The 17,574-nt window shown below is 53.2% G+C and overlaps 1 protein-coding gene across 1 annotated transcript in view; it reads right to left on the bottom strand.

Moving 5' to 3' along the window:
- Positions 1 to 16,310, bottom strand: part of HEG1 (heart development protein with EGF like domains 1) — a 57,164-nt gene extending 40,854 nt beyond the window's left edge. The window contains exon 1 of the mRNA XM_082483227.1: positions 16,114 to 16,310. Within this exon, the coding sequence (XP_082339353.1) occupies positions 16,114 to 16,291 (178 nt within the window). The 5' untranslated portion in view covers positions 16,292 to 16,310. The remainder of the gene's footprint in view (positions 1 to 16,113) is intronic.
- Between the last annotated feature and the right edge of the window lie 1,264 nt (positions 16,311 to 17,574).

Here is a 17,574-nt window from a genome sequence, read left to right as displayed (position 1 = left end):
TGGGTTTGCCCCTGGCCGCCTGGCTGGATGTCTACCTTGTGAGACTCCTGAAAAAGCCCTTTTGGACCAGCGATTTTCTGTCTCCATTTCCAGGTGCAGCACAGGCATCGCCCTGGCCAAGACGCGGCTGCTGCTGCAGCAACATCATGGTGATGCTCAAGGCTCAACCATGGGACAGCACAACACCAAAAAGCACAATACTGCAAATTTTCAGCAGTGGTTGCGATCTTTCACAGACATTTTAGGGCAGGGAGTGAGGAGGGATGTATCCTGCTAACATCAGGGGAGCGGGATCCCCGCAGACAGCATTTGGCAGGAGCATCACAGCCAGCCGAGGCGCACCACCAGCTATCCCGGCCCTGCTGCTTTTCTGCAGTAGGGATTTTGCTCCTCAAAGGGCAGCAAAATACTCCCTTGACCAGGGAATGCAATTTCATCTGTGCTTGCACACAAGGAAAGCCAAGAGCGGATGCTTGGCTGCCCAGAGCAGCCCTTCGCCCCAAAGCAGTCCCTCCTTGGGAGGGTGGCGATTCCCCAGGGACCGTTCCTGGTACGGCCGCCCATGCAGCGGCTGTTTTGCCAGGGCTACGGCCACCCCGGGAGCATCCCATGCTGAGCTGAGCACGCGTGAAGCCAAAGCAGGCTCCTCCCGAGGACAGGCAGCTATAATTATAAAGCCCACATCTGTTAACATTGCATAATCCTAACATCATCCAAGGCTCACGGAGGGAAAAAAAAACTCATCTCAACTTAGAAAACTCCTCACCGGCTGTAGGGAAAGGTTAGGAAGAAAGGCAGGCTGCGAGGGAGGAGAAGCAGGGAGCAAAGCCGGGGCTGCCGGCCCCGCAGCGGGTGGCACGGGTGGCTGCCGGTCCCCGTCGGGGCCGGGCTCTGGGCTGTGTTTTGAACGGCTGCTGCGGATGTCAGGATCATGGGTGGAGGCCGGTTAGGAGCCAAGCGAGTTTGTGCGAACAAAAGCTACAGCCCTAAATCTGGACCGTCCAGGGCTCTCTGGGATTTTCAATTTCCTTCCTTGTTCTTGCCCTGAAAGAAGCAGTTTGAGGCGGGGGGGGGGGGGGAGGCTGAAATGGAGCTTAAAAAAAATTTTCGTGCTCGAGACGAGTCAGTGGAGCGTAAACACGCTGATAATATTGCTTGGGGAAGGTCCCTCGTGTGCACTAAACACGGGAAGAATGTGAGAGGTTTTTAACCACATGCGGTCAACCCTTTTTTGTTAATTCTTTCGATATTAATGAAAGGAATTATTCAGGCTGGATAAAGAAAGGTGGCAAGAGAGGGTGGATGGGGAAGTGAAGAGGTGCAGGAGCCCTACCAGCACCTCGCACCCTGCTGCGGGGCTCAGTTTGGATGGGGCACCCTACAGACGCATCCCCAGGCAGTGTCTTGCTCTGGTCCTCGTGCTCCTCATCCTCTCCCTACCGGGTCCCAGGCAGAGCAGGATGGCAATTCGCAGAACTTTAAATCATTTTTAACTAGAATCATAGAATGGTTTAGGTTGGAAAGGACCTTGAAGATCATCGAGTTCCAACCCCCTGGCCATAGGCAGGGACACCTCCCACCAGACCAGGTTGCCCAAGGCCACGTCCAGCCTGGCCTTGAACACCTCCAAGGATGGGGCCTCAACAACCTCTCTGGGCAACCTGTGCCAGTGCCTCACCACCCTCAGAGTGAAAAACTTCTTCCTAATGTTCAATCTGAACCTGCCCTCTTCCAGTTTAAAGCCATTCCCCCTCATCCTATCGCTACATGCCCTAGTAAAAAGTCCTTCCCCAGCTCTCCTGTAGGCCCCCTTTAGGGACTGGAAGGGCGCAATAAGATCTCCCCGGAACCTTCTATTCTCCAGGCTGAACAGCCCCAACTCTCTCAGCCTCTCCTCATAGGAGAGGTGCTCCAGCCCTCGCATCATCCTCGTGGCCCTCCTCTGGACACGCTCCAGCAGGTCCATGTCCTTCTTATGTTGGGGACTCCAGAGCTGGATGCAGTACTCAGGTGGGGTGAGGATTAAAAATACAAAGGATTTATCCAGCCACCAAAGGTGACTGGAGCTTTAACAGGTCAGCTTGAGAAAGGTGATGCCAGCAGCAGCCCCTGCAAGCTCTGAGTGCCAAGGTCCAGGTGGTTAACGCCTACCAGGCTGCTACGTGTGATGGGTGCCCAGGCCATGGCACTTTGCTTGCAGTGTTGCTTTATGAGACAAAAACACACTGCACTTCCACACCACCTCCCCCTCCCAGGACCTACAAAACCACGGAGGATGCTAAAGGCCATTTTTACTTCCTACCCTTTTTTTAATGATCCCAGAGCCTGATGCTTGGGGATGCCATAAGAAAAAAAAGGATCCAATTATTGCTCTTAAGAGCAGTACCCTAAAGCAGAGAAACAGGTACTCCACAACAAAGAGTACACAGAAACCTGTAGCCGTTTCCAAAAGCGTGAGACGCATGCATACAGCCCGCCTGCAACCGGGGATAAAGTCTGCACAATGCAGGGACAGGATATTGTCCTGCTTATCCAGTGGTTTCCACCCTCTTAATTTTGGTGTCCTAAACATTTCCCTGGGGAGGTGCAGGCTCCTGGATCACCTGAAACCCTGAGCTTCTTACTCATCTTTCTTGGACAGTTTGGGTTCAACCCACAGATCCCTGGGACCACATGGACCCATGCTGCCTGAAAACCACCGGCCCAGGGCTCAGAGCAGCGCCTTAAACCTCTTTTCATGAGTTTTTGTTTTTAAATAGCTTTTGGCAACTGAATTAAAAAAAAAAAAAAAGTCCAATTTTCTTGTCAAGTCTTTGGAAAACACTTTCAAATACAAGTCCACTTCCAACAGAGATGAGAGGTCTCATGACTACCCATACTCCCCAAAAAACCCATAACCATGCCAAGGCTCCAGTAAAATCCCAATCCAGCCAGCCAGTGAAGAGGGGGCTAAGCCTCCAGCCCCAGAGGTGCCCGGGGACCCGTGTCCCTGCTGCCTTTCCTGAGCAGAAAGCCCAAAATAGCTGTGTTCACTTACTCGCGGGCTCATTTATTTTCTACCTCTGAAGCGTCCCATCCAGCATTGCCTCCCGGTGCTAACGCAGGAGAAGCCCCTGCAGCCCCAGGGGGTGCGAAGGCACCTCTGCCCTGGTGCCAGCAGAGAGGTCCAGGAGCACTTACCAAAGGGATTTATTTCTCACCGGTTTCAGTAAACGTTAATAAAAGTAAGCCAAAAGAAATGTCCCAAATGGCACGGCTCGCTGAGCACTCGCACCTCCTCTCCGTCCCCTCTCCCACCGCCCTGCAGTGCCAAAATGTCTCCGGCCACCCTGCCTGCACCACGGATCCCAAATGCTAAATCCCAGCACCACCTAATTCACTTCCAAAACCCTCTGAGTTTTTCTTTTAACGTCCTGCAGGAACGTTACAGAAAATATCACCCACGCAGCCCTTCTCCTTCCTCTTTCCAGGGTTTTTAACATCCCCTGGATGCTTGGCACGGCGGGAAGGCAGTGGTACCCTCACCGGCACTCGCGAGAGCAGAGCAAAAGCCGTGCCGGGACGCAGCCCGGTGTCATTTTAACTTGTGCTCCCATCCGAGGGCAGTGCTGCTGGAGACTGTCAGACGGCTCGGGGAGGAAGTCTCCTGGCAGGGCTCCACCAAAAAGTGGAGTTGCTAGGTCACTGGAACAATAAAAAGGCAAGAAAAAACATCCTGGCTGCAAAAAAGAAAAGGGGGGGGGGTTGGGGAGGGGGGAAAAAAAAGGCATGGCAGTGTGTACAGTGCTGGTTAAGTGGAAAGAAACAGGGTTGGAGAGAGCAGGACGATGCCGCTGCTGGCTTTTGTACGCACACAACTTAATTTCTAACATGGACTTTTCTCCAGAGCTCCAAATGAATAATTCCAGAAACCTGGAATTTGTCTGCAACATTTGCAACGGGTAATACACAGGGCAATATGTCCAGGGAAGCTAGCCCGCTGCTGCTATGGAGAGGTTAATTACCCTTTGCATGTTAACCGAGGCATCGCAATCAATCATATGACTTTCTCACACCATCACACACCCCCAGCAGCTGCCTGTGTTCATTTAAACCAGGTAATATAAGAAAGCTGCCTCCAAGCAGGGATCTATTTCGGCAATAAGGGGGTGAGCAGCCACACGAGGTGCAGAGCGCTGCGCAGCGCCGCGGCGCAGGCTCCCCCGTAAGGAAAGGTGCTCGCAGCTTAGAAGCTGCAGGATGAAATTTCACTTTCTGAAAAGTTTAATTTCAAGGTCAGAAGGGAGCATTAGCTCATTCTGTCTGACCTCATGTATAACCAAAGTCATTCCGTGCAGCTTATTTACTCCCGATATAAGCTCAGTGACTTGTAGGCGACTTAAACGGATCTTGCAGGGAAAAAAACCCAAACTCTTGGTATTTGTGATTATTTGGGATTGTGTTTAAAACCACGAGAACAGACTTTTCTGCACAAAATCTCAACTCACATCAAAAAGCAATGCCCGGCCGTGTGAAGAGTACATGGGGCAGGAGCCATCTGCCCCAGGAGCCGAGGTCCTGCAGAGCCAGGGGAAAACAAGGTGGTACTTTCATTTCAGGCTCTGGAAACAAAACCACAGGTTCCTGCTCTGAAGTGGTCTGAGCCCAAGAGCTGCTTCCCACAACCAGGAGGGGACAATAAATACCAGCAAGATGGAGGAGGGAGTAGGAAAAGGGGTGCTGCCACGCCAAAAGGCCATGTCAGGAGCAGCTAGGGGCTGCCATGGGCTTCCAGGAACTGAGTGATGCTGCCCACCGCTGCAGGGTGGGCTTTGGTCCAGGTGTCCTGACCAGAGCCTCACTCCAGCAATGCACTTAAGAAGAGCTCCCCAGGGAAATATTCTTTGTGCTTAACGCTAAGCATGAGCCAAAGAGCTTTGCTGGCCAGTGGCCACACCAGGGATGATGACCAACCTGAGAACTGATCAACTTCTCAAGGACGTGGTGGGGACAAGAAGGATGAAGGGCCCTCTTGGATGCAGGAGGATCACAAAGCCACCAAGGGGTGGATGCATTTTGGCGATACACAGATAGAAGGCTCACTGGATTCTTCCCTCCATGTAGATGAGCAAAATCAAACCCCATCCCAGGGGAAAACTGATGGCAGCCCAAGCCTTATGCCCAGCTCTCGCCTCCCAGCTGAAGGTGAGTTGCAGGGAGGGGTCTTGTGGCAGTGGAAACCGCAGATGCTCTCCTGGCTCCTGCTCTTCCAGCAAGGGACGGTGAGACTTGGAAGGGGATGGAGAAAAAAGCAAACAGGCAAAAAAATAAAGCAGCTTAAAGAGAAATTAATCCCCATAAGAGATAAGGGCCCCCACTTCCCTTCCCCCATCTGCTGCGAAAGGATGATGATCTAAATCGCATTTCCTAGATGACACCGCACCGATCTGCCACCGGAAGCGGCGGTGGCAGGGCTCAGGATGGCGCCGGACCTCCTTCTTCCAGGGGATGAGCCAGGTCCTTCCCCGCTGGCACCCGTCGGCCGGTCACCACTGCCACCGTGGAGGAGCAGCGTGCCCCGGGGTGGCTGGAGCGTGTGTCTCTCCCACTGTCCCCCACCTCTCTGCCTCTGCAGTCACACGTTTCCTTTCTGCGAACCGGAGGGGAAGGGATTTACCATTTCCAGTGCCTTTCCGCACATGTTTTGGGGAGGTTAAAAACAAGACGCCTTCGTTTGGCTGCATGCGGGTCTCTGCTCTGCAGCGGGCAGCCCCGCGGCCCAGCCCTGCCGCCAGCAGTGCAAACGGGTGATGGAGAAGGGCAGGATGGGTCTGTCACCCTCTGAGCTGTCACTGAGGACTCACAGGAGTCAGGGTCGGGTCACAGCCTACCTTGGTGCACACAGGCACCGTGTGCTGAGCAGCGGCAGCGCAGAGGATCAAGAGGCCCGAACCCCATCTGCCCACACGCTGACCCATATTACCCAGCAGAGAGCCACCGCACCCCCACTGCCTGGGCACACTCTTGCCATCAAGTGACCGTCAACTTCGGTCTTAACTCAGCATGTGACGCGGCTTACCCAGCACGGTACGATCTCCAGGCGTACCAGCAACCTGCAGGACAGGCTTAGGAGGATCTCTGTCTGCACAGCATGGACCATCCTCAGGGGCCACGAAATTGCTGGTACTCCCATTCCCCAGGTTAGGAGCCTCCTGGGTCCTCATTTGGCTTTCTTCCTGCACCATATTTGCTCCACGTCCCTCAGAAAAGACCATCTTCACGATTATTCTGCACTCTCTGATCAAGTTTCTCTCCTAATAAACATCCTTTCAAAGGGCTTTTATCTGCAAGGTTGGCCGCCAGTCTAATACTGCAGCCCCATTCTGTATTTTCTGAAAGAGCTGATAATGCCTTAAAAAGAATTAACATTTAGATGTTAGTCCGGTAACTGAATCTGAATCAAACAATGACGACTGTTCAAATGCCTAAAGCTACTCAGGGGTGTTTTCATTTGAGCTCTTCCAAGCTTGTACCAGGGGTAAGGAGCTTTCTAAAGATGCCTTTGTGAGCACCAGCTACCGAAACCCTTCTCCTTGTCCCTCCAGACACAGATACAATTATGCCCAGCCCCAGCACAAAGACAAAGCCTGAGTTACAAGGGCAGTATTATGCTCCACAATCAGCGTCCTTGATTCCAATTGACAAGGAAAGCAAATCAGGCGCAGTTGGCTTGCTGATGTTTCCACTCCTGGAAATTCATTCCCATCACAGGGGTAGAAATCAGTTCAATGCACTGGGTTACCTCTTGAGTTACCTCCCCAGATTGCTAAATTACCTTAACTTGTCAGTTCATGAGATCTTAGAAGTTACGCAGTCACCACTTGTATAGGATATCTATCTTTCTTTGCAGAAGGTTTAACTACCAGCTGCTACAGTTTCTCTGATAAGAAAGTGTTTTCTTACCTATAACGGCACGGATGTAGCAGGACAGGTATTCAGAGAAGCTGTGAAACCTTTCTCTGGAGTAAATTTTTAAAAATGCGTTAGATAAACATCTTCTGGGGTCATCCTGCAAGGGGAGATGTCTTGAGATCCCTTGGGAGCTAGCTCAAGATCCCCTCCAGGCCTGCCTTTTGCTTTTATAGAGTGGTCAAAAACCAAAAACCAAACCAAAACCCCCTCAAATATCCAAACTCCAACCTCCACCCCTCAACTTACCCATACTCCTTCCCCCCAAGACAGGTCCTGCCACCCTGGGTGGGCTGCAGTACCCTGCTGCTAGGCTATCACAGAAGGTATCTTTCCAATGATATATTGAAGCCAAATCTTCAATTTAGCGTGATTCATCCCCGCTTCAGTGAAGTTCAACAGAGCATGACATTTCACGCTGGTCCTCGGGGCTTAAGAGATTTTCCACCAGAGGAAGGGTGTTAACGCCAGCATCCTAACAAGCGGTGACGTGGATAACTGTGCTCTATAGATCCAAATTCCTCTTGTCACTCCAGATGCAGAAGTGCCTTTTAGCATGCTCTTCGGGAAAAAAAAAAAAGAGCCCTCCTTCGCTACTGGCAACCCGAAGGAGCCTGTCCGTCAGTCCAAAACTCCTGCACAGAGTTTCTTCCGTGGTCGGGAGATCCCTGAGGGAATCTGAGGGTGGTTCTGGTAGCAGAAATGACAACGATGTCTGCCTTGTTAAAGAGGCAAGAGGTCAGACTGATTCCTGTAACGGCCTTTAAAACCTCTTTAAACACCATGCTGAAAAATGCGGAGAAAAACGCCCTGAATGCGTGTGTGCAACACAATGTCCTCTGGGAGATGCAGCCTGGGCTGCACCCCTGGGAAAACCATTAACCCTGCCCAGTTAACCCTTCATCTATCAGACCATTTAAGATCCCTCTTCAGTCCTTTCCCAGCCAATTTCATCCCAAAGCTAAATTAGCTCAGGGTTAAAAAGAAAAGGATATTTTCTCCCAAACTTCAGCTGCAAGATCCTCGCTGCCATCTAACCACTGTGCAAAAGGTCCCTCAGACATCTCCATCTTCGCCTCAGTGAAAGAACTGCAAAGGTCACAGCGTTTCCAGAGAACTTTTTTGCAAGCGCTGACTCGGGAGCCCACGACGGGCTGCTCACGCAGAAGGGCCACGGGAAGGACCTGCAGCATCTGGTTGCATCGCGAGTGACAAAGTCAACCTCAAACAGCCTAAACTGGCCAGACCAGAATCGGGACGCTGAGAAGGCAGTTTTAAAAGTCCTCCTAGCTTCACGTCCTTGCGAAGCGTGAAAAGGCAGATGGAGCTTGCCTCTCCCAGCGGAGGGTCAATCCGTCAAGGTCAAGACGCTTGCACGAGGTATGCAGACAGCTGGGCTGGAAACAACTGGGTTTGCACCCAATTTTCCTGCTGCGTTGCCCACCACTTCTTTGTGCGCCCTCTCTTTTCCTAGCAGAGCAAGACGCTTAAGAGGGTTGCGCTTCTCCTGCAGACACACGGGCAGAGCGCTACCAAGCAGGAGTGTCTGAAACGGCCACTCCGTCTGGACTCAAAAGCCTCTGGAGATCAGCTTTGAACTAGTAGTGTTTTTAAATACAGCCAACCTGGACTTCTTGTGTGTCTCCCAGATTTGCAGCTCACGTTTTCAGGGTTTGGTTTTTTTTATCTACCACCTCAACAGCCAGAAGCTCTTTTTCTCCCTCGTTGAGCGATTCTCCTGTAACGACAACTCCAGGAGTTGGGGTTTTAAGGAAAGCCAGCCAAATCTTAGGAGGCTCTCAACACAGATCCTGACTTTTGGCAGCAGCACTCCCTCACCCACAGCTGAGATGCTGACTGCAGCTCAGGAGATGCTTAAATAACCAACTGCAAAACTATTTATCAAATGATTCAAAGTCAAGGGGACATCAGATGCAGAAGCAGATATAACCCTCCTCAACAGCCCTGCCTGTGCAGAGGACAGGCAATGGGGAATACCTTCATCCAAAGCCACGGGGGCGACTGGGGCAGCAGCACGGGAGCAGCAATGGCTTGTAGGATATTTCCTGTAAGCGCCCTGCTTATAGGAAATAGATTGGGTTTTGCATTTCAGGCACTTTTGAAAAGATATTTTTTAATCTCATATATTTTATACTGGTTTCTAAAGCTCCTGAGACTGCTTAGTCTTGTCCTCCTACCCATCTCCCACAGTACACTGAAACAAACTAGCCTGGAAGGCAGAGACCTTCAGGACAGCAAGTTCCTACAGGTTTCACGAAGATGCAGACTTTGCTCGAGAAGACTCCAGCGAGTCTCTGGCTTGGGGAGCTGCTGCACCCACACCAAGGAGGGTTGCTGTGGTTCAGTTCATGCCCTGGCCGTGGGACCCATACACACTCGGCACCCACAGAACCCAAAATAAACCACAGCACAGGCTAATGTCACCCATCCGGCAGTGAGCAGAAGAGAGCAAACCACAGGTACGGTTCACAGAGTATTTTTATCACATGTTTCTTTCTCCCTTGCCTGGGCACCGAGAGCTCTAAAAACGAGCTGCTTTCTCCCCCAGTTTTACACAACCAGACTTTTGACCCCTGCACGCCAGTTAGTGGAAACCTTGTAGTTGTTTTACCTTCCTCCAGCTGATCCCTCTGCTCACCCTGGCTCTGCCTGCCCTTTCTCCAAGCTCTTCAGGACCGGGGGCGACTGTCACCGTGTCCAGCACCCAGCTGAGTTCAAAAACAAATTAAGAGCAAAGAAGGGATGTGACCCAAGATCCTAAAATCTGCGTTATAAACCTCACAGTATTCAGATCCTACAAGAGGTCCTCATTTTAAGCAGGAACTGGACCTTACTCCCTTTTTCCCCAGTGCTCTCCGGAGCACTTCAGTAGACTGGGTCTGACAGCAGCGTTACTATAACACAGGCAACAGCTAGGCTAACAGCTTGGAGAAGCTGAAGTTTACAGAGCTTCCTTTACTCGAGGGAACTGCATTTTTCTAAGATTATATTATTACTTGGGCTGGTCGCTCAGTAATGCAACATCATTTCCCTTTTGGGTGGGAAAGTTCTCTCCTTGTCCTCGGCCGCGAATGATTTCAGCCTGAAAGGATGAATACGGACTCTCCGCATAATCAAAGAGCCGTTAAGTGAACCGTGGCCCTTGCTGCAGCAGCGGCACGTTATGCTACAACACCTGGGCATTAAAAATATAGAGCAATGGGTGTACACACATCAGCTGTGTGTATGCAGAAAAGGGTGAGAGGGAAGGGCGGCCAGATGTGACAAAACCATTTTCTCCTGATAGGCATCCACAGACCTCATTCTTTCACGGAGCCTGTGCTTGTAGCCCTCTTGCATCTGCTCTGGTTGAATATCCCAGCAAATGAAGCTCTAATATTTATGGAAACAGCAAATTACAATGCAAATGTCACAAAACTGCTCAGAGAAATAAAATTTGAATTTGTAATCGAGTCTACTGCCACTGAAAATTGGATTCTGCCTTTTATGCTCAGCCGATTAGGAAAGAGAAAATCCATATCATATGACCTACATCTTCAATCGAATGTAAATAACAGGGCCTGTGGTTGGGTTATTAAGGCCTCATGATGAGCTTGCTCACGAGGCACAGACCATGGATTTTGTACTGGACATATCAGGTGAACATTACGAACAGACAACCTTTAATTCGCCTGGAGCACCTTCTGACCCTCTGGCTGGTCCAACTGCCCCAAAAGCTTCTTTGCACCGTTGCAACAGCAAAAAGACACCACAACAAGTGCCAGGAACTGGCCATGCCTCTTTCCAGAGGAGCTCTGTGCGCGTCCGAGTGGATCAGCCCAAGCCCAAGCGATGCCATTCCTCTGCGCAGAGACACCCGGGCTCACCCAGAACCTCCTCACCCCCCATGCCCCAGAAACTCTTTTGAAACGACGTGGGGAAGCACAGCCAGAATCCAGAGGGCCTACACTGGCTCTCTATGATCCATCCAGCTCCGGATCATTTCCTTGGGGTATTTAGGAGGTTGCAGCCCTGCCCTGAGCACCCCACACATGGCAGGGGCAGCCGGACCACGCACAGCACGCCGTGCCCTCCTTCTGCAGCAGCACGGGCACAGGCAGAAAGGCATTTTCCTGCCTCAAAAAGGCAGCAGCCTCAGCCATAGCTGAGCCCTACTGCTCCCTACCTATCCTTAGTTTGGAAATGGTAGGTAGCTACCATCGATGAGGAAGCCACCGCGCCAGCCAATGGGTCCTTCCAGCAGCCGGAGACTTCGGTAGTGCCTTAGTCTTTACACCACAGCACTGAAACACTTGCTACCCTGATAGGTTTTACTGGCTTGATTAACTTGTTAATTGAAATAGTTCTTTATTCTGATTATTATTATTATTATTATTATTATTATTATTATTATCTTGGATGAATGCTTCATAAATAAAACCATCATGACCAGACAGATGCTACTAAAGCCTCAGTCCACTTCCGTACAGCCGTAAGAGCAGCACAGGACCAGCCGCAGGACCAGCAGCAGCTCCCGCAGCAGTCACACGTGGCCCCGGTGCCCGGGCTCGCCGGCAGCAGCGCACCTACCCCCGGCTGGGCTTCGGTCTCCGCTTTCACCCCAGGAACGGCTCCGTGCCTGGTTTGGTAGTTCAGGGGACAGAGCAATCCCTTGCTCCTATTGCCCCGACACCTCCTGGAATCCCTTTTGCGGCATGGCCTGAAACGCTGAGGGTTCGAAGACGCAGCTCTCCATTTCGGATGCACAGGCACAATCCCAACCGTGGCAGCATCCATTCGAGTTTTCCACTACAACCACACCAAGACCAACTGCCTTTCTAGCCCAGTACCCCTTCACTAAATGAGCATAATCCTCTGCCACCTCCTAGACATGTGATGGTGATGGAGCCATTAGCCTCCGCGTGGCACTCAGCTGCTGTGACATGCCCCCTGTACATGATCGGGACGGGGAGGATGGAGGCAGCACGCAGAACAGCTTGGGAGCTCAATCCCGGAGGGTTTCTGACTGCCAGCCCCAAAATTAGCATCTCTAAGAGCAGGTGAAGGGAGCAAGTTGTGCCAGAAACCCCACATTCTTCTAAACTCATCAGCATCTGCAACGTTTGATACTGAAAATGATTACTCCCTGAGGAAGGCACCCCTACACCGGCAAGGCTGGCATCAGCCCCCGCAGACACGGCAGCAACCGCCCGTCTCCCTCGTCTTCCCAGCCACGAGCGAAAATTACAGCTAATTATATTATCCCTCTGAAGTGGCGATGGCTGCTGGAGCAGAGCACGCTGCGAAGGCCCGCTGAACAGGCGCGGGCTGGCTCTGGTGGTTTGCTACTGGGAAATGAAACTTTTTGGAGAGCCCAACAACAGGCTTCAGCTACAGCAGCTGTCCCCTTCCCTGCTGTGCCCTGGTCACAGCTTAGCACTCGCGCTCGCTGCGTATGGAGGTGTAAATCTGTATGCACCACTGCGTACTCCCTGCCAGTTGGGTTACACAATTCTCTCTCGGACTGTATTCATTTACCACTTAAATATCACGCAAAGCGCTTTCACAGACGGGTGTGAGCCCAGCCGGTCCGTGCACAACCCTTGTTACCTTCAGGGGCTCGGGATGGGGAATGAGTGGGGAAGCTGATCGCTTTATCTCCCTCCTTTTCTGCAACACTTTTTTCTTTTCTTCTCTTTGCTCTTTTGCTTTTAATTACGTACCCCAAAGGAGCAGAGCTAAATCCATGCAACTCCAGGGACTTCACGTTCGCAGCACACCAACCGAATCCACTCACAGCTCACAGAGAGGAGCAGCAAAGATGCCCAAGAAAAGAAAACCCCGCAGCCCGCGGCGCTTCTGGTAGCAATGCGGAGGTGCGGGAGACGATCCTTCCCTGTCCTCGCGCCGCAGGGGAAGGAAGCATCCTTCCTGCACCACCCGCGGTCACCTGAAATCCAATCAAAGCTGAACAGCAGCATCTTGCACCTCTCTGCACGGAGAGCCGGGCTTCTGCCCCCAGGAGCCACCAAATACGTACTGTGAAATTTGAGGCAGGTTTGGGTAACACCGTACTTTTGTGCAAATGGGCAGCCTCCTCCTCTTCTTCCCACACTCCTAAATTTGCTTCTTCCACACAACGGAAAGTTTCAGAGATAGAAAGCTGAAAAAATACATAAGTAAATGCAGACTGCCCCTCTCAGAGGGCTGGGAAGTTTCTCCTCGCAGCCAGCCGAAATCTCTGCTACAGGCTAAGCTGATTCCTTCTCGGGTGATTTCACACCTTATTTCCAGGGCCCCCACTGGGGAAGCGGCAAAGAAAGGTGGCAGCTGGCACGGGAGAGAGGGAGAAAGGACGGAAGACCGGACACAGATGGCAGAAAAGCAGATCGACTTCTCAGGGCGAGCCCATTGCTGGCAGCCCCGCGCTGTACCGGGCGGCACAGCAGGGCACCGGGGAGGGTCAGAAGGGAAAAGGGATATTGCAGCAACAGGGGGAGACCCCAGCCACGGTGACTTTGTCGGGGGCTCGATGCCACCTCTGCTGTCCCCATGGTGTCACCGGAATTATTCCCATTTTACAGATGGGAAACCTGAAATAAGGAGACCTGCAGGAGGACAGGGCTTGGAACGGAACCCCCAGCAGACGGTTGCCCTTTGGCTCGCCCGGTGCCCACGTACAACAGCTGCCAGCAGAAATCTCTCAGAGGGGGTTGATGTTGCTTTAACTCTACCCTCACCAGCTTTCTCGCTTCCTACTTCACCTACTTTTTTTCCTGTGTTCCTCTCCCACAGGATTCAGCCTGTACTTTAAACAACACGCGAAAGCCATCTGCCCTGACGTCTCCACCAGACAAGCCCCCGGTGGGGTTGGCAGGGAGGGGTGGCAGATGCGGTCCGAGGCGCGGGCAGGCCAGGAGAAGGCAGCGAGGCTCCGCGGGGCAGCCCGGCTCCCAGCCCACTCCCTCGCCCCACGCTTTGTGAGGCACTCAAAAGCCCCGTGTCGACTCCCACTGCCTCACCATCTGCTCGCTAAGCTCTGCCTGAGAAAGGGCTTTTGCCGCCTAACCTCAGACTCGCTTTAAACAGAGGTGTAACCTTCATTTCCATGTAGCGCCGGGGCGATGGGTTCACAAGAAATGCTTTCCCCCCTGCTTCAAGCAAGAGTTTGCAAATGTGAAAAACATCTCAGAGGGGCAGGAGCGGTGGCGAGACAGACAAGAGGGATTTCTCAAGCGCTGACAGCTCAACCTGAGAGTGATTTAGGAGCTCCCATCAGCCCGCTCCCATAACACCAAACAATTCCCCTGACTGACAAGCATAGAGCTGTAGCTAACAGCGAGTGAATCGCGGCTGTCAGGACCCAGCGTAATTCATGATGCCGTTTGCTAGGGAGCGAGCTACTGCCGGGTTATTTATCACTCCTTCGCGATGCATCCCCCGTTCCTTCTGGATGGGGTTGACATGATTCACGAGCACCTGTAGCTGCCGAGCACGGGCAGCACGGAGCAAAGCCTCCGCCGCTGAGCTGGGCGGCCAGATGCTGGTAGCCAGACAAATGGCTTTTCCAGCAAGCGGACAGATAGTTTGAGCTTTTCAGACTCTTAACAAAGGAAACGCATTCCTCTGCTGACTCTCAGGAGTCATCAAGGTCACAGGAAAAGATGCCAGATCGAAAGCTGAGATGAAATTAAATAGGGTTTTTTCTGTCCACCGAGGAATTTGCGCAGCTCTCATCAAATAATAGGCGAGCACTTTGCTGGCAAGTTGCAGATTTTATCTGCACGAGGTTGATAGCAGGTAAGACAGCGTTATTCTCTCCCAGTTTGGAGGGCAAACTGACACTTGGAGTGGCACAAAGAAGTGGCTGAGCTGGGAACAGACCCAAATCTCCTTCATTTCAGTGCAGTATCCTAGTCACCAAGCTGCTCTCACACAAAAACTGGTAGTTAGGAGCTTTCTAATCCACTGCAGGGTACATTCCAGTCGATATCCCCAACTATACATTTGGTCTAGTGTGGATACACTTACAAAGGCACGCCTTGGGTTTGTGAAGAAAACTAAAACGTTAAAATGTGGTTTTGTCACATTTCCTGAAATTGTATAGCTCCATGAAAGTAAACTTAACCCCAAGTACCAATGCATGACATTCTCTCCACATCAGAAATTAAAAGATGAAATTTGACAGTCCAGCTCGAGCAGGCGATCAATCCTAAAAACTACTTAACATCTACACAGGACTAATTTGACATACAGGATTTCCTTATACCACCAGCAGACACCCAGCACTTTCCAAACTCATTGCGAATTAGTCATCCCTAGAGTTATGTGTCTTCTTCACCAAGTAAGTGAACCAGTTTACTAGGTGACACTTGAAATGAGCTCTGCTTGTTCTGGGAAAAATATGGTTTATCCTGTGCTGAAACCAAATTCGGTGTCATTTGTAAAGACCAAACTAGTCATCGCTCCTGATAACGACACTATAGATGTCGCACGCAAGGAAAAATGTGACTTTATACATGACTAATCTGACAGTCAGTAGGGGATGGAGAAAGACAGGGTATTTATAGAGAACTGATAGCATCTGTCCCCACACCTGGATGTGGGTCAGCACCTGAGGTGAGGTGAGGGTATGTCTGGAGATGAGCAGTAGGTGACTCAGACCCTGAAGACCACCTATGGGAGCCACCAATGTCCCGCCTGGGAACATTTTGGTGTGTGGACGCCTGTCGGCCGTGTCCCTGATACCCACCAGCGCCTTCCCTCAATTCCTTTTGTGAAGTTTCCACCGCTCACCTTCAAGTCAGTCCACGCAGCTACGATGACGTGTTTACAGTCTCCCACCCACGATTCCCACCCCAAACCCTCACCCACGGCAGCGCTTCGCCTGTACCCTGGACGGGCCGGGGCAAGGTTAAAAAGGGAGAGAGATTTGGGGTACTTCGCAACCGATGCAGCTCTGGGTGATGCCGGGATGCTCAGCGACCGGTCGCGGTGTGGCGGAGAGTGCGCGGGGGTCCCCGCGCGGCATGGAACCCCTGCGCACTCTCTGCCACACCGTGGCCAAAGCCCATCCTCACCCCCATCCTCATCCTCATCCCTATCCCCATCCCCATCCTCATCCTCATCCCTATCCCCATCCCCATCGCGGAGCGGGGCACTCACCCGGACTGCCGGTGTGTCCCGCGGCGGGAGACGACCAAGGGCGGCCGAGACGACTTCGGGACGGAGGAGGAGGAGGAGGAGGAGGAGGAAGATGCCGTGGGGAAACGAGGGGCAACGACCCGGCCGGCGGGACCAGCCCCAGCCCCAGCAGCAGCAGCAGGGTGCAGGCTGCCGGCATGGCGCTGGGGGTGGATGGAAAGGGGGGGCCGGGGGAGGGGGGGAGGGGGGAGGTTGTTAGGGGGGGTGGTTGTTCACATACCCGGAGCGGGGCAATGAATAACCACGTAAATAGCGATTTTTAATTAATTCACCGTGCCCTCCCCCCCCCCCCCTCCCCCCCGGGGCGGCGCAGAGGGCGGCCGCCCCGGCCTTAAAAGTGCGGGGTGCCCATAGCAAAAGGGGGGAGTGAGTCGGGAGGAGGGGGGGAGGAGGAGGAGAAGGAGGAAGAAGAAGGGAGGGCGGGGGGGGGGGGGGGGGGGGGCGGCCCGGCCAGCAGCGGCAGCAGCCTGCAGCCAAGTGCCGGCGCCCGAAAGTAAAAGGGCAGGCGGCGGAGGCTCCTCCTAGAGCCTGACATCACCCAGCCGCGGCTCGGCTCGGCACGGCACGGCCAGGCTCGGCACGGCCCCCCCAAACCTCCGCCCCCCCCCCCCCCCCCCCCCCTTCCCCGGCCCGGCCCCGAGCGGCCGCCCCCTCCCGCCCCGCGCAGCCGTCGAGCCGCCCGCTCCCTCACCCGGCTGTGTGCAGCATCACCACCACCACCATCACCATCATCACCAATTATTATTATTATTGTAATTTTAAAAAATTATTGTGATTTCTACTTTATTTTTTCCCGAGGCATCTCCCAGCCGCGGCGGGCGAGCGGGAAACCCCTTCTCCCCCACCCCCGCAGCCGCCCAGGAGGTGACCCTGGTGCCGCAGCGTTACCGCTACCGCGCTTAAATGCGGACAGCGCGCAAGTTCCGCGCCCAGCGCAGCGGCCGCCGGCGGAGTGCGGCGGCCCCGCTCCCGGCACAGCCACCCCCCCAGCGCCGGGCACCTCCACCATCCCGCTCCCGGCACCGCCACCACCACCATCACCATCACAACCCCCCCCCCGCTCAGTTCCCGGCACCGCCACCATCCCGCTCCTGACTCCCCCACCACCCCCAGGTCCTAGCATGGCCACCATCCCGCTCCGGGCACTGCCACCCCCCGCATGAAGGCGTTTGGCTCTCAAGGGCAGCCCTACCCTGCTCCATTTACCAGGCCCTACGCGAGACGGAGGTCAGGGGGAGCGGGCCGAAACAACTCAGCTGACGGGGTCCCCCGCAGGGTTACAGGGACGTCGGCTCCGTTACGCTCCCACGCTCATGTTTGAGCTACGGGGAAATAAAGCCATCGATCGAATCCAGTATCATGTCCCTGGCTGCCACCCCTACAGCTTTCTGAAGCAGATGACAAGCTGGCACGGTTGTGCCG

The sequence above is a fragment of the Vanellus vanellus genome, assembly GCF_965231255.1.
Source record: "Vanellus vanellus genome assembly, chromosome: 5".
In the NCBI taxonomy this organism is placed as follows: Eukaryota; Metazoa; Chordata; class Aves; order Charadriiformes; family Charadriidae; genus Vanellus; species Vanellus vanellus.
This window is presented reverse-complemented; position numbering and strand designations above follow the sequence as displayed.